The 22,975-nt window shown below is 46.2% G+C and overlaps 2 protein-coding genes across 11 annotated transcripts in view; one reads left to right on the forward strand and one right to left on the reverse strand.

Moving 5' to 3' along the window:
- Pkd2l2 (polycystin 2 like 2, transient receptor potential cation channel) overlaps positions 1-21,015 on the forward strand; it is a 28,841-nt gene extending 7,826 nt beyond the window's left edge. For 2 of the 3 annotated variants that reach the window (XM_059245884.1, XM_059245885.1), the window contains 11 exons: positions 162-383; positions 2,024-2,252; positions 4,887-5,057; positions 5,654-5,835; positions 8,521-8,641; positions 8,963-9,064; positions 12,745-12,809; positions 14,191-14,248; positions 16,734-16,846; positions 17,401-17,496; positions 20,856-21,015. In XM_059245884.1, the coding sequence (XP_059101867.1) occupies positions 162-383; positions 2,024-2,252; positions 4,887-5,057; positions 5,654-5,835; positions 8,521-8,641; positions 8,963-9,064; positions 12,745-12,809; positions 14,191-14,248; positions 16,734-16,846; positions 17,401-17,488 (1,351 nt within the window). In that variant the 3' untranslated portion in view covers positions 17,489-17,496; positions 20,856-21,015. The remainder of the gene's footprint in view (positions 1-161; positions 384-2,023; positions 2,253-4,886; positions 5,058-5,653; positions 5,836-8,520; positions 8,642-8,962; positions 9,065-12,744; positions 12,810-14,190; positions 14,249-16,733; positions 16,847-17,400; positions 17,497-20,855) is intronic. The other variant, XM_059245886.1, reaches the window with a different exon arrangement.
- The window catches only part of Fam13b (family with sequence similarity 13 member B), a 65,425-nt gene continuing 61,531 nt past the window's right edge, over positions 19,082-22,975 (reverse strand). For all 8 annotated transcript variants that reach the window (XM_059245879.1, XM_059245883.1, XM_059245881.1 and 5 more), the window contains one exon: positions 19,082-21,364. In XM_059245879.1, coding sequence (XP_059101862.1) covers positions 21,241-21,364 — 124 coding nt within the window. In that variant the 3' untranslated portion in view covers positions 19,082-21,240. The remainder of the gene's footprint in view (positions 21,365-22,975) is intronic.

A 22,975-nucleotide genomic window follows, 5' to 3' on the forward strand; every position in this document is an offset into this window, starting at 1 on the left:
ACGCTGGGACCTTGGTGCTAACTCAATTGTCTTGGCCACTCCACTTTGAACTTTCTGTTTCAGCTGTTTTGGAGCTACTTCGTAAATCAAAGGTTAGCGTAAGTTCTTGGAATGCTTTCCACCGCGGTTTCTCAGGCCACTGTTCTTTTGCTGTCTGACAGATGGAAGTACTCGCCTCCTCCTGCCAACGCCCCTTGGCACTGGGGATTTGTCGGTGTGTACCGAGACGGAGGGTATATATTCACATTATCAAAATCGAAATCCGAAACCAGAACCAAACTCGCCGACCTTCGGCTCAACAGCTGGATCACAAGAGGGACCAGGGTGGTTTTCATTGATTTTTCCTTATACAACGCTAACGTCAATCTGTTCTGCGTCATCAGGTGAGCGGCTCAGAGGTTTCCTCTTGGCAAACTGAATTTTAAAAGGCTCCAAAGCCTTCACTGGCGTTTGCTGAGATTGAAGTCATAGCTTTAGGATAAATACGATGTTCTTCTGCCAGGGGTGCAGCAGAGATTAAAGCAACATCGTCCCGATTGTTCCGTGATTTCAAGGTATATTTAGGAACACGAGTCACACACATGTGCTAGGTTTAATAATCTGTGTGTGTGTGTGTGTGTGTGTGTGTGTGTGTGTGTGTGTGTGCTCGTGCTCAGGTGTGCACCAGAGTGCCAGGTGTGGAGATGGGACAGTTTTGGGGAGCCCGTTTTCTCCTCCCGCAGTGGAGGAGTTCCAGGAATCAAGCTCAGGTCGTCAAGCTTGTGTGACAAGCGCCTTGACCTATGGAGTCATCTTTACCACGGACACTTTACTTCCATATGGTGTCTCTAGCCAAGTCTGTCATCCTGGAATTGTACAGATCTGCCGTCATAATTTGTTCATAAAATCAAATTGTTAAAGTCTCTTGGTTTATGGGCAGGGGAGGTAAGTCAGTTGGTAAAATGCTTGTCATAAGTCTTAGTTAGGGTTTCTATTGCTGTGATAAAAACACTATGGGCAAAAGCAACCTGGGGAGGAAAGGGTTAATTTGGCTCGCACTTCATCCTCATGGTCCATCACTGAGGCAGGAGCTGATGCTGAGGTCATGGAGGGGTGCTGCTTGCTGGCTCAGTCAGCTGTTTGAACTTCCCATTGGCAATGCCCTGCCCTTGGAGCAGGGTGCATATCCAGCTGCAGAAACCTGAGCTGAGGAACTGGAGCTAAAGGCCAGTGTTGCTTGAGCAGAACCAGACCATAGTGTGTTTGTCAGACATGGTCTCCCTGAAGCACCAGGCCTGAGGGCAGCAGCAGGGGCAGCCCAGGGAAATAGTGCTTATCCACCCAGCCCTCCCTGAACTTCAGTGCAAGGATTTTAATTGAACCTGCAAGCCGAGGAAATATGTTTAAAAAAAAAAAAAGTTCTTACTCCATAACCCAGGCTGACTATCCTCCTGCTTCTGCCTCTGCGTTTCTGAAATTTGTTCCTTTTTTATTTTTTTTTATTTTTTTTTTTTAAGATTTTATTTATTTATTATGTATACAGTGGTCTGTCTGCATGTATGCCTGCAGGCCAGAAGAGGGCACCAGATCTCATTACAGATGGTTGTGAGCCACCATGTGGTTGCTGGGAATTGAACTCAGGACCTCTGGAAGAACAGCCAGTGCTCTTAACCTCTGAGCCATCTCTCCAGCCCCTGTTCCTTTTTTAAAGAACAATTTAAAATCTGATACGCATGCGTGTTGCCTGCATCATGTATGTGCACCATGAGGATGTGCGGTACCCACAGAGGTCACAGGAGGATGTCAGAGCTCCTGGAGTTACAGCCAGTTGTAAGCCCACATGTGGAAGTGAACCCAGGTCCTCTGGAAGAGCAGGAAGTGCTCCTAACCAATGAGCCATCTCTCCAGCCCCCAAGGAAACACATTTTGTACAAAATCTGTGATTAGCGTTGAGTTATATGTTGTTATTGATTTAGAAATTTTACAGCAACTTAAACACTAAAACATAAGCACTTAAGACGTTCTCACAAACTTCATCTTCTAGGCTGGTGGCGGAGTTCCCTGCGACAGGCGGTCTCCTCACCTCATGGCAGTTCTACTCGGTGAAGCTCCTGAGATACGTCACGCACTACGATTACTTCATTGCCTCCTGTGAAATCGTGTTTTGTATCTTCCTTTTTGTCTTCATAACACAAGAACTGAGAAAGATGAATGAGTTTAAGTCTGCCTATTTCAAAAGTATTTGGAACTGGCTAGAACTGCTGCTTTTGGTGGTGAGTATATAGCCACAGTATGATATACGGGAATCACATCTGCTCCTGCCAGGAGACACATAGAACACGGGATTTTCTATTCATCCAAGACTTATTTCAAAAGCTACAAGTATCAAATATAAAACAAACTGTCATAGGGCAGTCTAATCCTACACCCCTAAAAGAAAGAAATCTGTTTTATTTGATTTAGTCCTAGAGAGGGACAGCAGGAGCCTACAGGACTCCATAAGAAATTATCTGTTTCCCTCCTTCCCTTCCCCTCCTCTCCCTCTCCGCCCCCCCCCCCCCTCTCCAGGGTTGTTGTAGCCCTGGCTGTCCCTGAACGTGCTATGTAGACTAAGGCTGGCCTTGAATTCACCGAGATCTGCTATGCTTCTGCCTCTTGGGTGCTGGAATTTAAAGTGTGTGCCAGTGTTGATATTGAATGCACATAAGAGGTCTTGATATCCACACTCCCAGCATGCACTCGTGTGAGGCTTAGCACGGAGTGCTTATAGCCCCAGCTGCTTGGGAGCCCGAGGTAGGAGGCTGCAGAAGTTCAGGGGCAGCCTGGGCAACATACTGAGACCTGATCTAAAATTAAAATAAGAAAATGGCCCAGGAAGATGGCTCGGTGGGTAAGAGTTCTCGCTGTTTAAACATGAAGACTCCAGTCTGAGTCCCCAGCACCCACGTAAAGAGGCTGGGAGTGGCCACGCACACGTGTAACCCCAGCACTGTTTGGGGCAGAAGCAGGAGGCTTGCTGAGCCCTGCTGTCAGCTCCAGATCCAGGGAAGACCTACTTCAGGGGAATAAGGAGAGAGTGACGGAGCGCAACACCCAGCAGCCCCCGTGGTCTCTGCTTGCACACATCACATACCAAAAAGGAAAAAGCGCCCCATCTACCTTTCTAGTATCCCCAGGAATGTCTACAAAGGGCAGGGCATTAAATGTTAGGTTTGTGTAAGTGTTTCTGTCCAAGGAAACATTTCAAGCGGTTATAAATCCCCAATGCCTCAGGTAACCTGGACCCAAAGTCGTCGTTCAAAGAGCTTGGTACAGCATTTTTTTTTTTTTTTTTTTTGAGGGAGAGGGGGGAGAGAGAGAGAGAGAGAGAGAGAGAGAGAGAGAGAGAGAGAGAGAGAGAGAGCGCTCGGTACAGCATTCTAAGGAGGTTTGTTTATGTCCATTGCAAGTTTTGTTTGTTTTAGTATTCCACATGTGAAAGACTCCACTTTTGGGTAGGGTGATGCAGAAGCCCTCACTCAGACCGTACAGTGACAGGCAGGCAGGTGAGGATGGCCAGGAAGTAGTGTTTCTTTTTATGAGCCGTAGTGACTCTATTTTAAGTGCAAGTTGAGCACCTTCCATTTCTGTGATAGCTGTGTTCTGCATGGGCTAGCACCCTGCCAAGCCGAGAAAAAGTCACCCAAGACCACAGCTGGAAGAGCAAGCTGCAAAGGAGAGTGGCAGGGACGTCCCATAGTGGGTTCCTTCCCCCTATAACCTTGGGGTATAGTGCAGAAAGTCCACGGTTACTGAGAAAGCAACTACTTATTAAAGGATTACATTGTGGGGAACGACTCACTAATGCAGGATATGGCAAATTCAGTCGCAGAGCCCTGGAAGACTGAGAACCGGTCCCAGCTGCTTCATGCCGCCTGATTCGGTCTCCACCCTCCAAGAGTGCGAGAGAGAAGGGACCCTGTGCTCCCCAAGTCTTAAGCTAGCCAAAAGGCCACGCCCTAGGGGCTGGTACTCCAAAGTCACGGGTGGGACAAATACCCACTATACTGTCCTACTCGGCAAGCTGGGCTGCAGTTTCCTGTGGGCTACATCCAGACCCTTGGAAGGCGGGAGGGTGGGCGCCTGCCTCCACCTGAAGGGCTTCCTCATCTCCAAGTAAAGCCTGCGGTCACCCGGTCACTCGCTCACTTGCAGCTGCAGCCTATGGTCCTGTAGAAGTGGATTCACCCACCACTTACTAAGGCTTCCACAGCTGGAGACAATGTGACCTCACACCCGAAGGGAAGGGACAGCACGAAACTGATCACGGGGCTGCTAAGCAAGCTGCCCGCTACCTCATCGTGCTGTGATTGGGGCCGGAGACGATCCAGGAAATTCTAAAAGCGGCTCAGGGTAAAAGCACAGAGAACAGCAGTGAGGCTTGCCGAGAGAGACATTTGTATGTCCTCGGACTCAAAGTGGGTCAAGTCTCCTTCTGAGTAGTCACAGGATGTGTTGATTGACAGGTGTCTCCCTTGTGTTTTGTTTTTTTGGTTTTGTTTTTGTTTTTTTGGTTTTTCGAGACAGGGTTTCTCTGTGTAGCTTTGCGCCTTTTCTGGGACTCACTTGGTAGCCCAGGCTGGCCTCGAACTCACAGACATCCGCCTGCCTCTGCCTCCCGAGTGCTGGGATTAAAGGCGTGCGCCACCACCGCCCGGCTCCCTTGTGTTTTATACAAAAAAAAAAAAAAAAAAAAAAAAAAAGACTTGATAAGGCACTTTTCACAAAATTATTTTGAACGCCCATATCCTATCTTTCCGTCTTTTCATTAAGCATTTAATGGACTTTTTCATGTGTTTTTTCAAAGGCTGAGAGAAGTTCAGAGACAGAGATAGTCTCCAATTTGACCTTTGTTGTCTCCTCTTTAGCTGTGTTTCCTGGCTGTCTCTTTCTATGCGTACTGTAACATGCAGAATTTTCTCTTACTTGGACGGCTGTTGAAAAACACTGAAAGTTACCCGAACTTCTATTTCCTCGCATACTGGCACATTTACTATAACGACATCATTGCTATCACTATCTTCTTTGCATGGATAAAGGTATTTAGATCTCATTTATTACATAATCCAGTAGCATACGTGTATCAGTAAAACTCTTACCTTGTAGGAGGGGGAGCATCCCCACTAGTAAGTGAATTTTTCTTCTGTTTTTTTTTTTTTTTTTTTTTTTTGCTTGTCACTGTGTAGTCCTAGCTGTCCTGGAACTCACTCTGTAGACCAGGCTGGCCTCAAACTCACAGAGATCCACCTGCCTCTGCCTCCCGAGTGCTGGGATTAAAGGCGTGCGCCACCACCGCCCAGCAGTAAGTGTTTTTTGAAAGCAATTTGGCGTACCAAGTGAAGGTACTTGCCCAAGCTTGGTGACCTGAGTTTAATCCCTGGGAAAGAGAACCAATTCCCACAAGTTGTCCTCTGACTTGTACCTTACTCTGTGGTATACTCTCCCCACAACCATCTATACGAATCCAAAAACAGTAATAAAAATATTAATTTGACCTTTAAATGATCCCTGACATCTTCAAACACCCTTGATTACCATTGTCTCCTTTTACTTGAAGAATTCTTCTGAAATGAAGTTTCCTGATTCTAAGCAGCTCTGTTTGGACATATTGACTCTTGTATTCTGTCTCTTTCAGATATTAAAATTCATAAGCTTCAATGAGACCATGTCTCAGCTGTCGTCAACCTTGTCCCGCTGCATGAAGGACATCGTGGGGTTCGCCATCATGTTCTTTATTATATTCTCCGCGTATGCCCAGCTGGGGTTCCTGGTTTTTGGGTCACAGGTTGATGACTTTTCCACTTTTCAAAATTCCATGTAAGCTCTTAGTACAGGTGTCTTTATGTTTCCTCACCGGGAACCCACAGTGATGAAGAACACTGTGATAAACAGTTCCTCTAAAGCTTGGCCCTACAGTTCACTTAAGGCTACACAGCCATCATACTCAAAATGAAGTCTGTCTCTGGACAGTCAAACTAGGTGGTGGTACCTGTTTTTAATCACTGGTAGGTCATTAGAAAAATAAGTTTTCCCCGGAAAGGAGACTATGTAATGTAAGTGGGTCCCAGTGTTCCCACAGTATTTACCCTCTGAGCAGAGGGGATCCCTGCTTCCCACAGAGGCTGCATCTCTAGAATGTTGCTTTCCCTGTTAACGGCTCCTGCTCATGTGCCAATCCTGTGCTTCACAGTAGCGTTCTGACAGTTGTGGCAGTGCATGCCTGTGACCCAGCACTCAGCAGGCAAAGGCAGAAGGACTTGAGCCAAGGCCAACCTGGGCTATATAGCAAGACTCCGTTTCAAAATGACAAAAACATCTAAATTTTTTAACACATAAAAAGAGCTTTATAAAAGGAAAGTGTGAGGCACACATCTATAGTCACAGGTCTCAAGAGACTAAGGGAAGCCAGGCATTGGTGGCATACACCTTTAATCTCAGCACTTGGGGGGCAGAAGTAGATGATCTCTGTGAGTTCAAGGCCAGCCTGGTCTAAAAAGTGGGTTCCAGAGAAACCCTGTATCGAAAAATTAAGAGAGAGAGAGAGAGAGAGAGAGAGAGAGAGAGAGAGAGAGAGAGAGAGAGAGATTGATTGGAGGATCACAAGTTCAAGGCCAGCCTATCTAGTAGACTCACTATAAAAAAAAAACAACAGATCTATGTGTATAAAGCAATCAGGAACAGACAACAAACCTTACAAAAATGTCCAAACTTTTCTTTAAAAATGAAACATTTCATGGATACAGTTGATAAGAGTGCTCGCCTGGCACACAAAAAAGCCCTAGGTCCAGTCCCCAGCAGCACATGTACCTGGTGTGGTGGCTCACACTGGTAACCCCAGCACTGGGGAGGTGGACCCGGGAACTGGGAGATCAAAGGTATGCTTAGCTACGTAGCAGGTTTGAAGCTAGACTGGTAAACATGAGGCAGTGGTTCAGAAAGAAAAGAGAAACATGATCCATTTTTTATGTCTTTGAGACAGGATCTGACACTACCCCCCAGGCTGACCTCAAGCTCACAGCAAAGCCCCTGCCTTAGCCTTCTGAGTGTTAGAATTATAGGGACAAGCCACCATGTCCAGTCTGGTGTAGAGTTTATCTCCTGTTGAGTAGATAGAACAACTTCTGTCTGTATGAGGGAGATAATGTGGACCCCTCCGCCTGGACAGCAACAGGAAGTACTCATACAGCACCTCTACCCCTTCAGGCTGGTGGCCCCTCTTCCACTTCAGGTCGTCTTTTATTCGTGGATCCCATCCATGAGACAGAAGCCATGCTGGTTTTCTGTTTGTGCCTTATTTTAACACGATGTCCTCCTCTTCCGTCCACTTTCCTGCCTGTGACAGGACTCCACTCTCCTCTGTGGCTCAGTGCTGCTCCACTGTATGTGTGGGGACAGGAAAAGGGACAGGACACTCACCATTCCCTCAACTACGTCACCAGCTATGGAAGCACCTTTTTTCTCCTTGTGTGTACGTGTGTGCTGTGCACATGATTTGTGTGGGACGTGTAGACGTGTGTGCAGGCAGATGTACAGGTGGAGGCCAGGTGTGTGACATCAGGTGCTTCCTTGGTCTCTCTCCACTTTGTGGGAGCGGGGGCGGGGGGATATGCATGTAGAGGTCAGAGGACATGGGCGTCTATTTTCTCAGGCTTGGTGGAAGCACCCTGACCTGCTAAAACCTCTCCACCCCTCGGTTTTGTTTTCTGAGACTCCAGGTCCAGTCTGTCACTGAACCTGGAGCTCACTGGTTGGCAGCCGGCGAGTCCACCTATTTCTGCCCCCGCCCCCTCCCCCCCCCCCCCCCCCCCAGCACTGGGATCACAGACGTGCACCTCCGTGCTCAGCTGTTACCCAGATGCTTGGGACCCAGGCTCAGGTTCTCATCTTGCATGGCAGACCCCTTCCCAGCTGAGCCACCTGCACAGCGCCCCCTTTGGGAGAGGGCGCCATGTAGCCTACAGAGACCGTAAACCTGAGATATAAGGGAGGCTGACCCTGAACTCCTGATCTCCTGCCTCAACCTCCCATGTGTTGGGATTGGAGCTCTACCATGCTCTGTCTGATTTTAGGATGCTGTGGCAGGGGCTGGAGAGATGGCTTAGAGGTGAAGGGCACTGCCCATTCCTCCAGAGGTCCTGAGTTCAATTCCCAGCACCCACATGGTGGTTCACAACCATCTATAGTAAGATCTGGCGCCCTCTTCTGGAGCGCAGGGACACATGCAGGCAGAACACTGTATACATAATAAATAAATAAAAAAAAAAAAAAAAAAGGATGCTGTGGCAGCATAATTACAGCCAGAGGGGAGGAGCTGGGTTGTGGCTCTCGGTGTAAAGCACTTGACCTAGCAGGCATGAGGTCTTGGGTTTAGTCCTCAGCACTGAAAAGGAAAGTCAAGAGCATATGCCTTATGCAGCCGGAGACATTAGCAACCCCAAGTTGTCATGCGTATAAATGAAGAGATGGAACATTTTCTGATGGTTTTCTTTCTTCCCATCGAAGATTTGCGCAGTTTCGGATCGTCCTCGGAGACTTCAACTTTGCTGGGATCCAGCAGGCCAACTGGATCTTGGGGCCCATTTACTTCATCACCTTCATCTTCTTTGTGTTCTTTGTACTGCTGGTAAGCACGGCTCACCCTTCGTCTTCATCACAGACTAGTCACAGAGTTGTGGCCTTGCACACTTGGTCCCTGCTAGTGTGCTATTCGGGGAGATTTAGGTGGTGTGGCCTTGCCGGAGGACGGCTCGTGACGCTTCCTCAGCTTCCCAAGTAGCCAAACTATAGGCATTTGCTGCAGTACCCGTGCGTGCGTGTGTGTGTGTGTGTGTTGGGATGCTGGGGATCAAACTCAGGACATTCTAGACAAGCACTCTAACACCGAAATATATGCCCACCTCTAAGTACATTTTTATTGAAAAATCATCCGACTGTTTGTCCCCAGAACATGTTCCTGGCCATTATTAATGACACCTATTCTGAAGTGAAGGCTGACTATTCGATAGGAAGAAGACCCGATTTTGAACTTGGTAAAATAATTAAGAAGGTTAGTTAGCTTACTTTCCTAAATATAATTCTACTTTGTTTGTTTGTTTGGTTTTCGAGACAGGGTTTCTCTGTGTAGTTTTGGTGCCTGTCCTGGATCTCACTCTGTAGACCAGGCTGGCCTCGAACCCCCAGAGATCTGCCTGGCTCTGCCTCCTGAGTGCTGGGATTAAAGGTGTGAGCCCCCACTGCCCAGCCTAAATGTAATTCTAAAGGACTTTGTATCACTTAAACCCTCCATGAGACACGAGACACATGCCCTCCAGGTCTTGTTGAGAAATGGTTTCATGTCTCACAAGCTGCCTCAAAGTCACTATGTAGCCAAGAATAATCATATGATCCTCCTGCCTCTACCTCCTGGGTGGTAGGATTCCAGGCATGCACTGCCATGTCCATGTGTTGCTCTGCATGGAACCTGGTTCCATACATGCAAGCTAAGTACTCTTATCAACTGAGCTACATCCCCAGCCCCTCTGGCTTCAACAATTTAGCCAAAATCATCTCCGAGTTCCACCTTCCAAATACTGAATACAAAGCTCTGTCAGGTGATAAACTATGGAAACTATTTCGTTGCTCCCAAAGGTTTGTCAAGTTAGATACTAGCAAATTTCCACAACCAAACTCAGCTTTTGTATTCCGTGCTCCTTGCTCTCCTTCCCATGTACACGGCAGTATTATTCAGTCTCTCCGGGCTCAAACATTGGACTTCCTGTCCTGTTGGCTTTCCGATAGTTTGTCCCATAGTAGGGCTTGCAATTTCTCTCTGAAGATGCAGGTCTTGCTCACTATTGGTGAAATTATTAAGGCCACTCCACGTAGTTAAAAGGGAGGTTTATTTAGTGGCGTAACTTACAAATGAAGGGATGGGTAGGTTGCAGGGTCTGGGGAAGACGTAGTGCAGTCCTGCGGTGTTCTCTGGAGAACTCTGCTCGGTCTACCTCTAGCGTCCAGGGTCCAGGAATCAAGAGAAGGTGGCGCATACGGATCTCAGGTCTTCAGGCCCTCTCTTGGCCCCGCCTTGTAGGCATGACAGTTACTGAAGCCTCAATGGGGGTTGGAACTTCCAGATCAAAGCTGGAATGGCTACCCACTACATCTCACACTTGTGGAATCTCGAGGACCCTTTAAATTCTGCCACCAAGAGATCAGGGCTTTCATTTCCCCATACGCCAATATCCTCTTACACATTCTAGCCTGACCCCAGGCCATTCCACTTTGGATCTAGCAGATTATCTGGGCCTATCAAACTAAGGCCAAATTCTTCACTCGGCTCTCGCAAGCCTTCCGCACCCCTCACAGTCCCAACCTGCCTTCAACTATCAGGAGCTAGAGTTTCTACTTTTCTTGCCTCTGTATATTATAGTGTAAGTCCCGGCTAATCGGTTGGGTTGGGTTTTGCTTGTTTGCTTTTGGTTTTCCAAGGCATGATCTCACTATAGGCACCTCTGCCTGGAATTTGCTGTGTGGACCGGACTGGCCTTGAACTAACTGCAGTCTACCTGTGCCTCCAGAGTCCTGCTAAACTGAGGACTGTCTGTGTAACCCACATTCTCTCTCTGCCTCCTGCTCACACCACCTCCCACCCCTGAAACGTCCTCACAGCTCTGCTTCCTTCCTGCTCTGGACAGTAGAGCCTGCCCTGTCCTTTTTGACATCTAGCTCGTTTTCAGTTCCTCTCTTACCTTGTGATGGTTTTTTATTGCTGTGATAAAACACCCTGACTAAAATAAACTTGGAGGGGAACATGGTTATTTCTGCTTACAGTCTGTAGTCTGTCATCCAGGGAAGTCAGAGCAGGAATGAAGCGGGGGCCATGGAGGAATGATGTTTTTACTGGCACACTCAGCCTGCTTTCTTATGCCATCCAGGACCACGGGCCCAGGGATGGCACTGCCCCCAGCAGGCCGGGCCCTCCCCATCAATCATTAATCAGGAAAATGTCCCATAGACTCCAATATAGTAGGGGCCTTTTCTCAACTGAGGCTCCCTCTTTTCAAATGACTCTGGCTCATGCCAAATTGACATAAAAGTAGCCAGCTCTCCTCCTGACCAGCTTGTACACCTTGGCAGTTCCAAGAGCACTTCACAGAGGTCAGTAGCTGTGGTCCTGTGGGGTGTCTGGGAGCTTGTCTGTAAGAGAATACTGTTAAGATGACCTCCCCATGGCCAGCTCAATTGTGGGTTTTTATCTTTGATATCTTGAGCTGATGTTGGTTGTACACAGCAAAAGTGTTAACATACTTAAAGCAGTCCATCTTAACACTTTCATTTTTTTAAGATTTTTCAATTGAGTGTTAGATGCCCACTAAGACCAGCGGCCTTGGATCCCTGAGGCTGGAGTTGTGACTGGGAGCCGCCTGACAGGTGATGGGAACAGAACTCAGGTTAACTGCTGAGCCGTCTCTCCAGCTCCTATATTAATATTTTTAAGTGTTTTTATATTCTCCTCTCATATATTATATCCTGACTGCAGTGCCCCCCCACCACTGCCCCTCTCCCCCAGATCTGCTCCTCCTCCTTTCCCTTTAGAAAAGGGCAGGCCTCCCAGGGCCATCAACCAAACATGGCTTACTACATCAAGTTGCAGTAAGGCTAGGTGCGTCCCCTCATGTTAAGGCTGGATGAGGCAACCCAGTAGGAGGAAAAGGGTCCCCCAAACAGGCAAATAATCAGAGACTGCCCCTGCTGAGAGTCCCTCAAGAAGGCCAAGCTACACAACCATAACCTATAGGCAGAGGACCTAGGTAAGACCCATGCCTAGGCTCCCTGATTGTCGGTTCAGTTTCTATGAGCCCCAATAAGCCCTGGTTAGTTGATTTTGTGTTTTGTTGACCCCCCTGGCTCCTACCATCCTTCCTTCCCCTCTTCCGAAGGATCTCCCAAGTTCCACCTAATGTTTGGCTCTGGGTCTCTGCATCTGTTTCCATCAGTTGCTGGATGAAGCCTCTCTGATGATAATTATGCTAGGCTCCTGTCTGAGTATGGCAGAGTATCATTAGGAATCATTTCATTCATTTCTTTTCGTTGATTGTGTTTGGTTCTATCCTAGGTCTCTGGGCTGTCTAGTCTCTGGGGCCTGGCCCTCCAGGCAGTGTCGGGGTGGGTTTCCTCTCATGGCATGGGTCTCCAGCTGGACCAGTCATTGGTTGGCCACTCCCACAATTTCTGCACCATCTTGACCCCAGCACATCTTGCAGACAGGACAAATTGTAGGTCGAAGGGTTTGTGGCTGGGTTGGTGTCCTAGTCCCTGCACTGGAAGCCTTGCCTGGTTACAGAAGATGGCCAATTCTGGCTCCAGATCCCCCAATACTAGGAGTCTTAGCTAGGGTCACCCTTGTAGATTCCTGGGGTTTTCCATTGCACTAGCTTTCTATCTTGCCCTCCAGATTCCAACTGTCTCTCCCTCCATCCTCCCCCCACCTGACCCCTCCTATTCCCGTCCCCACCCATCCCCACCGTGTTGATATTTCTAAGACTTTGGCGTCACATCCCAGTGATGTCCCTGAGAGCACCCTTTGCTTTCACAAGGGCACGGTGAAAGGATCACGGCACTGTGCCAGACATCTTTTTAGGCAGGAGTTCCTACAACCAATACGTCATAGTTCATGTGTCTTGACTGAAGGTGAAGAATATGGGAAATAATTTCTGATGAATTTTAAACTCTTTTTAATTAACCCAGAGTTACCTTAATGTTCTCGAGAAACTCCGACTGAAGAAAGCCCCAGACAGTGAAGACAAGAAAATGTAAGACGTTGAATTTTTTTTTTTTTTAATCACTTTCAAGTTCCACACAAAATGTCTTGGTCACGTTCCTGTGGCTGTGAAGGGTCACAAATGAAGCAACTTTCAGAGGAAAGACTGAGGCTTTCCATTGCAGAGGTGAGGCCATGGCCCTCATGGCAGGGAGCATGGCAGCAGGCAGGCAGCCGAGCCTGGCACTGGGGCAGGTGGCTGAGAGCTCACATCTGATCCACAAGCACCAGGCAGAGCGCGGACTAGGAATGATGTGAGCTTTTAAAACCTCAAAGCCTACCCCAAGTGACACACCTCCTCCAAGACCACACTGAATCCTTCCCAACAGTTCCACCAACTGGGGACCCACATTCATATGTGTAAGCCTGTGGTGACATTCTCAAAGCACCACATAGATGTTCAATGTGGGGTGGGGTTACATGCCTGTGAAATTATTAGGTTGAAAACCGCATTCAGCATCTCTAACCTACCAAAGCGTCCTAGCCTAGCCTGCATATATTAAAGATGCTCAAAATACTAACATCAGTCTTCTGTGGGGCAGTATCGGCTAACAGAATCCCTCTTTGATAGTTATGTATTGTGTCGTGTAATGTATTGGCTTTGTATCTCTAAAATTCACTAGCAACACAGCAAACTGTAGAGTGTGATTGCTCCCCCCATGACCATGTCCGTGGCTGACAGAGAGCTCTGCCCCCTGCACAGAATATTGAGTATCTCACCACATATTGCCCCCCTGGGAGATGACCGAAATCCAAATTTTAAAGTCTGGTTTCTGCTTCTGCATCATGATGAAGTCAAGAAGGCCTAAGTTAAACTGAGGTTAAAGTAGGAACATCTACCTGATTACAGGAGAAACAATGAGATAAGGTTGAAACACATTCTTTCTGACATCCAGTAAGCCTTCTGATTTCTGCGGGGGAAACTCTCCGTTAAAATCAATATGGACTACTGAGAAGTCGTCCAGTGGCAGAAGACGTGCCCGCCTGTGAGGCTCTGGACATGTCAGAGGCCCTGGATCCGGCTGGCACCATTGAAAACAGAGCCCAGCCCATATTTTGTCACTTGGGAAGGCTGACAGGAAGACAGGAAAGTCCCTTGCACAAGTATAAGGCAACTTTAGTCCGCATGCAGTACACAGCTCATTTCAACAATCAAAAACATTTACAGACACTTAGGAACAGGACTTGTGCTTAACAGGATGCCTACGTTTACTAATGGAGAGAAAGTGAATTATTTTACAGCTAGTCCCAAAGAATTTTCTTAATGAGCAGCATTTGTCATGAGAAAGGAGACAGTCCAGCTCCTTGCTGTGGACCTCACTGCTCATGGTTCACTGCCTTTTCTTACTTTCATGCTTATTTTGCATTTACAGGAGGAAAACCACCGGAGATTTGGCCCATCAAGCCAGAAAAGAAGGCTTTAGTGAAACCGTAAGAATTTTTGTTTGTTTTTCAAGACAGGGTTTCTCTGTGTAGTTTTGGTTCCTGTCCTGGATCTCGCTCTGTAGACCAGGCTGGCCTCGAACTCAGAGATCCACCTGGCTCTGCTTCCCGAGTGCTGGGATTAAAGGCGTGTGCCACCACCACCCGGCTGAAACCGTAAGATTTTAATTGATTTTTCTAAACACAGGTGATAGCTTTATTAGTTCTGATTAATAGAAATAATTTACACTAACAGTTGTCACCTCCAACACACCTCTCAGAATCAGGAGCCTTTCTCATTTATGACAGGGCACTGCAAGCTGCTTAAAGAATACTGGAGATCTCTTTCTAGAATTTTAGTTAATAGATCATTTCTATTAAAAAGACCCATGCCAATTTTGACCAATCTCGGGATGTTTTTTGTGCATGTATGTGTGGGTATGTTCGTGTGTGGATGAATACATGCACAGACCAGAGATGTTATCTCTGGAAGGCCATCCACCCCTTTAACACAGGGTCTCTCATCGGCCTGAGCTCACCAAGTAGACTAGACTGCTTGCCAGTAAGCTCCAAAGGTCCTTCTGTGTCTTCATCCCCAGCCCTGAAATGAAACAAGTGTGCACCACCCCAGCCAGCACTGTAAAAAGATTACGTGTGTATTTGCACCCACAGTGTGAGCAGCCTGGTCATTTAGTACTAGTGCATAACAGTACTAGTGCGCAAGCCCAGGAGCTGCAGCTGGCAAGTTTCCGGTCAGGGACCATACTGGAGGTGATCAGAAGCACTCCACAGGATCTACTCGGCTGCCTTGCAGTCACTTCTGGGCTAAATGCACTTAGTAAATTCACAGGAAGTTGCCCTAGTCTGCAGTGTCCTTCTTTTCTACATTCCTTTTGTGGGTGTGCGAGGGGGCACGTGTTCAGGTGTGCAGATGGAGGACAAAGCCAGCACCTCGGATTTCCTCGCTTGAGACAGTTTCACTGAACCTGGAGCTTACTCGTTGGTCTGGACTAGCTGGCCAGCAAGCTCGTCTCGGCCCCCACAGGGCTGATTACAGAGATATGATGTCACAGCATAGCTTGTGACCTGGCTGCTGGAGATCTGAACAAGCCCTCATGCCTTCCTGAGTGCTCACTGAGCTAGCTTTACCCTAGCTCCGTTCGAGATTCTTGCTATGCAGCCCAGGGTGCTGTAGCCTCTTGTAATACCAGCAGTCAAGTGCGTGCGACCACACCTGGCTTACAAGAACACTTTTGACTCACACCTGGGTATACCCCTTTCTCCTTCCCTAGGGCTGTTCCTATTACCATACACATTTCATTTATTTCCACCCTAAAGCTGAAAAAAATGAGGTAGGGAGAGATGGCTCAGCAGATATTACCTGCTATCAAGCCTGATGACCCACGTGGCCCTGCAAGTTATCCCAACATGCACCACTGCATGTGTACCACACACACTGAAGGTAATAGTGTACCTGAAAGTCAGTGCTGGTAAGAACAGTTCATAGGAAGGACTCTTTAGGTCAGAAGGTCAGTAATACGTTTTCTAGTGAGAGACTTGTGTTGTGGTACATGGCACTGGTACACAGGCCATTAACCGAGGCAAGGATTATTTAAAGGGTCACATCTGTGCAAGTCTGGCAGAAAAGCTGCTGGCAGGGCGGGCAGAGATACACTCTCAAGTACACTTTAAGGGGGTGGGGTGTAGCACGTGCAGAGCATGCAGGAGACCCTGGGCTCAACACTCAGCACTGAAGGAGGAAGATGGACAAAAGAATATTAGCCTTGACAGATGAATTAAAACCAGAAAGAGACTCAGATGCAAAAGGAAGAGCCAGCAGAATGAAGTCAGTAGATGAGACCCGAACCCTAACATCTGTGCTGCACATCTCACAGCCCAGGCTTGTGTGGTGACTTTGCTGACGCAGACACCCAAGCACCAGGCCGTTGGATATGGTGATATTTTATTTGTATTAAAATGTTATTTGTATGTTAATAAAGTTGCCCGGGGTCAGAGCTATTAGCAAGCCATAGGAAAGCCGGGCGGTGGTGGCGTACGCTTGTAATCCCAGCACTTGGTAGACATAGCTAGGTAGATCTCTGTGTGTTCAGGGATACAGCCAGCATTGGATACACATGCCTTTAATCTCAATACCAACCATAGAAGACCTGGAAGTCTATACAGACAGGCAGTGACGAGGCGGTCATGTGGTTGGGTTTACGACCAATGAGAAGGCAGAACAGAAAGTCTATATAAAGACTTTAACACAGGAAGTAGCTTTCTTTCGGAGAGGTAGGACCACTGCAGGAGGAAGGGTAAGGTTTTAGCTCTTAGCTCTGACCTCTTGGCTTTCTTCTTTGCATTGGTTCTGTGTTTCTTATTTAATAAGACGGTTGGTTACATCTACAGTTGGAAGCCTGTGATCTTTAGTAGTCTACTTGGGAGTCTTGGACACATACAGACTCCCGCCTGTACTTGTCCTCTAAATTGACAGGAGATCGAAGGGGCAGAGCAGATGAAAGCGTGGAAGGAGAGGCTTGAAAAAAAGTATTATTCTACAGAAATTCAAGATGACTACCAGCCTGTCACTCAGCAAGAATTTCGAGAGTAAGCATTTGCTCCATGCACCAACATGTACCAACTGTGTATGGTACCTGGGACACCAAGATATGCATGTTATATATGTTCTTTTATTGAGCCAGAACCACATTGCTATACCTAATTCTTTCATTCTCTGCAGCTCCAAAATTAAAGCACACAACTCCATTTGCTTAGACAGTGAGACCAGCACACTGGCGAGCTGGCTCAGTGGTTAGGAGCACAGGCTGCTCTTCCCCAAGAGCCACATGGCAGCTCACATTCGAATTCCAATCCCAGGAGAGCATATGTACTGGGCATGCATATGGTGCAGACATAATACATACATGCAGGTAAAGCATACACATTTGAAAAGGTGAGGCAGATGTTCCACCTCTAGATGAAAGGGCGCAGCAGGCCTGTTCTCCCAGCTTCCCATCAGTACTGCAGATCACTGCCCTGGAAAATGTCATCAGGAGCTTGTCATCCTAGCTCCCCGTCAAAGCACATCCCAACAGGCATTAATAAGCTACTGTCTACTGCACAGAACGACCATGCATATCTCTAACTAAACTCTCTCCTAGACTCTTTTTATATGCTGTGGAGCTGGAGAAGGAACTGCACTACATCAGCTCGAAACTAAACCAAGTGATGAGAAAGCTACAACAGTAATAGTGGAGGTGAGACCCCGCTGAGCCCAGTGCTCTGGCACAGACTGTTAGGTACTTACTGTATTCTCTCCTACAATGTCACCATCTCTGGCTACTTCGCTGTTCTTTCGCTGTGCTGGGGACAGGGTACAGAGCCCTGCAAGTGTGAGGGAGGCACTGAGCTCCAGCTCCAGCAGAGACGCATTTTAAAGGCACTAAAGCAGCAACCAGTTCTAACAGGATGATTTCCATCAATCGGAATGGAGCCCCTTGTACAATCCACAAGTTCACTAACTACTTCCTGTAATATGCACATGGGTATACTCACAGGATTTTTATTACAAGATTTGTTATTAAATTCTGGGAGTATAAAAGGGAAGTAAAGTTAATGCTTCTTGTCATGGGGCAGAGTTTAAGAACTGGGGGCAGAGCTCCAATAGTTGGATGGGAGGTGCAGACAGATAAACTGTTGGTGGTCTCAACCGTGTCCCAGGGTCTCACTTCCTTTGGCCAGAGCTAAGTCATAAGACTCTGGGAAAGTATTATATATGACCAACATACATAAAATAATCTCCATTCTACAAACTCCAAAATGCCTACAAAAAGTCAACTACAAAACAACTACAGCTAACTACAGCTCACTATCATCTTCAAATGCAGAATTCATCTAGTTTCTAAAGGACAGCATTTCAAGTTTCCCAGAAATAAAGAAGATGGCATATTAAGGCCATAAAAAGTTGTTTGGAAATTACAGATGCAGGTCCTTTGAGAGCTTTCTTGTTGGGAAGTTGTGTATGACTGTGACTGGTATTTTACAAACTGGAGGGGAATATTACTTTTCTAAGCTACATAAGCCCCTCCAGAAGAGCCATATGTTCTGTTCTGTGGGCCAAAGCAACATCACATTCAACCATAGCACTCAACTTACACATTAATGCTCAATGTATATATTTAAAACATGAATAAAGCAAAACTTAAAGAAAAAAGCTGGGCAGTGATGGCACAAGCCTTTAATTCCAGCACTCGGGAGGCAGAAGCAGGCAGATCTGAGTTCAAGGTCAGCCTGGTCTACAGAACAAGTTCCAGCACAGCCAGGGCTACACAGAGAAACCCTGTCGTACCCCATCCTACCCTGGGGGGGGAAAAAAAAAGTCACCCAGGGTGGCCTTGAACTCCTGGGCTCAAGGGGTCCTTCTGCCATGGCCTCTAGAGTAGTTGGGATGGCAGGTGCATACCACACCATGCCCAGTAAAATAAAGGAATTTAAAAATAACTACCCATCTTCCTCAAAGTAAGGAGGGTCAAGTTTTCTTAATATGGTAATTCACTGCAACAAGAAATGACTAATTCTGGCATTAGGAGGCAGAGAGGAGGAACAGGAGTTCAAAGTCTTGGGCTACAGAGCAATTTCAAGACCAGATACATGACACCCTTCTGGAAGGGAGTCTGCCTAGTCTCCCTAAACAGCTCTAAGAAGCAGTATGTGGACGTCCCCCAGAACATGCTGGCCAAACTGCTGAGCAACCTTACTGTGTCGTCTGCATCATCACTGGGTAGTGACTTAAATAAGCCTAAGACAATACCTCCTAGAAAAACGAACATACATTACAATGACTTAGAACATTAAAGTTCTTTTATTACAAAAGTCTGTACAATGAAGTGCCAAACACAGCAATGTAATTATACTGGTGGACATACATATATCTATATAACACTTCTATATAGATATAATTTTTATTTGTACCAAAGTAGAACTCTCGCAGGTGCCTAATTCTATGACCACTGCTAAACCACGAGTCAGCGACAGCACACACGAGTGTGTCACCACCGCACTCCTCAGCCACAACTAACACCCAATGACCAATCATGACGCAGCTGTAATGAAAACCAGTCAGTGAGACCAGTCAGGCTACAGACTTAGAAAAATATTGTACTCAAATAGATTTAGCGTTATAGAGAAGGAATATATTATTTAAAACATTTAAATAGTGCACATGGACATTTTTGCATGTGGTATACAAAATAAAACATTCATAAAAATATACAGTGCACATAAAATTACATGTAGCAATCCTGTCTGGACCAAAAGAAACTAAAAAGTACACCACATGATGGGTTAAAATCAAATGATACATTTTTTGGCATTCTTAATTACTTTCCTAAAAATACATTATGAATGACCTAGCAATATCAAAAGGAACAACACAAACAAGGCTGGATGACTTAGTGCTTTTTTAAGAAAAAAAAACTTCCACTACACATTCACTACCGCTGGACTTTTCCCTCTCCCCCAGAAAAGGCATTGCACACACAAGTGAAATGTGAAGTACTAGAGACACTATTTATTATGAAGCTACCTCACATTCTTACTGTGTAATAATAGTGCCAGAAGTTGGAGGTTCATGCTTTCCTCACCTTATTAAAGATGTTGTGAAATTCCATTTGTATGAAAAACTATTAATATTAAGAAAATCATGCATGAGTCATTACATGCAAAGCATGGGCAAAGTGAGACATTTATCAATTGAAAAAAGCACGGGGGCAGGGGGGAGGGGGTAATCCACTTAGATTAAGCCTGACCCACATCTGTTGCATTAACACAAGAAGTTATTATTCCGTAAAAAATGATTAGCAGATTACCTGAAGAAAAGCCATGCAAAGCCAAAGGAAAAGAAATGCTAAGAGTCTATGGAAAGGGGTGTACCACTATACATCCTCTAAGTGGTGTACCACTACACATCCTGTAAGTGTTGTACCACTACACATCCTCTAAGTGGTGTACCACTACACATCCTCTAAGTGGCTGCTTCAGACAGCAAGCGCCTGGGTGAGAGGTGGTCATTTTAGAGAGGAAGGCAGCCCCCTGAATGGACATGTAAAGCTGCAGTGGTATAGCCCTTGTAAAGAACAGATTTACTTGAGTGTCATCATTCTTGTGCCGACTGAGGCCATGTGATGAATGAAATACACAAACCGGAGCACCATCCAAGTCCCTCCCTCCATACTGGCACAGCTATTTTCTCACATTATCTGGAGGTGGGTGGGGGACAGCGCAGGATCTGATCCAGACAAGTCACATCATTGCTGGTAGACAGTAACTGAAGTCCTGTAGGCAGCATGGGATGTGATTCAGCTCTGTGAGTGATGTGTGTAATGTTTCAAATGACTAAGCAAGGCTGCTCTGTGGTCTACCCACTGTTATCTTCGTTCAGGTAGGACCACGGATTTGCAAATTCTGGCTAAGTACTATCTGTGCAGGTGGGTGTCACTCTGGGAATTACACAGAAAGGTGTTCCACACTATGATTTGAAAATTCAGGTTGGTTTTCTAGGAAAAACAAAATACAGTTGCATATGTCACGTTTATAGGCTTTTCTTTTACATTTTCAGTCATTCTGTAAGAAAAAGGCAACCGAAGAACTCAGTGTGAAGATTTTCCTCTCAATTTTCTTCAGTAATGAAAAGGAAAAACAAAACAGTAAACAACAAAAAAGCTCTGTATTTCCAAAGTTCTTGAAGTGAAAAGAATAAAATTCTTGTCTTTTGCTAACAGATGTGTCTGTAGTAAACAATGGAGGGGTCTGCATGTTTGCTAAGTGTGGAGCGTCTTAGTAAACCGTGGTCTGAGGAACGGCCTTCCTTCCTACTAAACCACAAACAAGTACAAAAGGGTCTCTGAGTGCCTGACAGGGTGAACTCAGTGTGAGCCAAGTACACATGAGGAACTTCAAGGAACACAACTGACTTTATGATGTCACTTTTCAGGGAACATATTTTATATGGATTTTGAAGAGTCTTGTTTGCTGATAAGAACTTCAAGAAGTCTAAGCTTGGCTTTAATTTTCTTGTACTCCTTATATTCCTCAAGCACTGGGACACGATCCTCTTTCTGGGCATTCCTAGGGAAGATAAAATCTGACTTAAAAGTTGTCCTAATATGGAGCATAATATTACAAATTCAGGCTAAACTAGAAGCTTCTCTGCAGGGCAAAAGGCTAGTGGACTAATTCACACAGAAAGAACATTCTAAAAATGCTATTTTTGATGGATATCTCTAGTAACTGCTTAAATAATGTTCTATACTTCTTACAATCAGCAGGGTAGTCTGTAAGTGCTAGAAAGCTACCATGAGTCATTTTACACATTTAGTTAACCACTCCACTTCAGCATCAAATCACCTCAAGTTTAAGTTGTTTTCTTTCAATATAAAGAAGGTCCATGGAAAAAGCCTTTATAGCACTTATACTTTCTTATACTTTTTTGTGTATACATACACTATACATGTGTGTGCATGAGAGCAAGCCAGAGGTAAACCTTTGTCTTATCCACCATGTTTGAGGCAGAGTTTCCCACTGCCTAAAGCTAGCTGAGTAGCTAAGCTAGCTGGCTGTCAAGCCCAGTGATACAGCATTCAGACACCACCACCAACTGGTGTGGGCTCTGAGAATCAAACTCGGGTCCACATAGCAGGCACATCACTGACTGAGCCATTTCCCCAGTACTCGGACTTTTTAACTCACACTTGATATAGATGTGAAACTCTAAAATTATCTCCTGGCCCCAGCTTCTTTTTAAAGAAAATATACTTTGGAATTTGTAACAGCTCCTGGTTTGGTAGGGCCACCAAAGTTACTCTGAGACTTAAGCCTCAACTCTGCTCATTACTTCTCTTGAAGTGTATGTGTGTGCATGGGAATTTGCAGAGGCCTCAGGAAAACATTTGGCATCCTCTATCCCTCTTCACAGTGTTTCCACGAAACAAGGTATCCGGCAGAGCCTAAAGCTTGCTAGCCTTTAGTTAGACTGGCTGCTGTACGGTGAGCACCAGGGGTCCACCTGTCTCACCCCTCCCCAGCACAATGACCACTGGAGCTTGTTTCAAGATAAAAATTAAGAATCCAGCCAGGCAGTAGTGCTTAATCCCAGCACTCAGGAGGCAGAGGCAAGCAGATCTCTGAGTTCAAGGCCAGCCTGGGATACAGAGTGAGTTCCAGGACAACTAGGTCTACACAGAAAATCCATGTCTCAAAAAAACAACAAAAAAATCCCAGTCAGGGATTTCATTCCTCCTGTGGGATCTTTCCTAAGAGAAGAGATACATACAACAGGCCAGTGGCTCCCATCTTTAACCTTACACCAACACTTTAACTCTGCACCAGCAGGTCAATCTGAGTTCCAGGCCAGCCTGGTCTATACAGCAAGTTCCAGACTAGTCATGGCTGCATAATGAGATCCTGTCAGAGACAGGTCACTTGTAAGCAATATAAAGTCACTGGGGGCTGGGAATGTAGCTCGGTGGGAGAATGTCTGCCTCATGGGTTTGAGCTCCAGCACTGCCAACAAACAAGAATTGCTTTAGGAAAACCTTAAAATATTTGAGATGCTTACTCCAGTTATGACTTTTCCTTGACTTTAATAACAGCAGGTCTTGAGAGCATGAAAGAATGTTATAAAATTGGCTGGGAGTGGTGGTGCACGCCTTTAATCACAGGAGGTAGAGGCAGTGGATC

Source organism: Peromyscus eremicus, chromosome 19 (assembly GCF_949786415.1).
Source record: "Peromyscus eremicus chromosome 19, PerEre_H2_v1, whole genome shotgun sequence".
Taxonomy (NCBI): Eukaryota; Metazoa; Chordata; class Mammalia; order Rodentia; family Cricetidae; genus Peromyscus; species Peromyscus eremicus.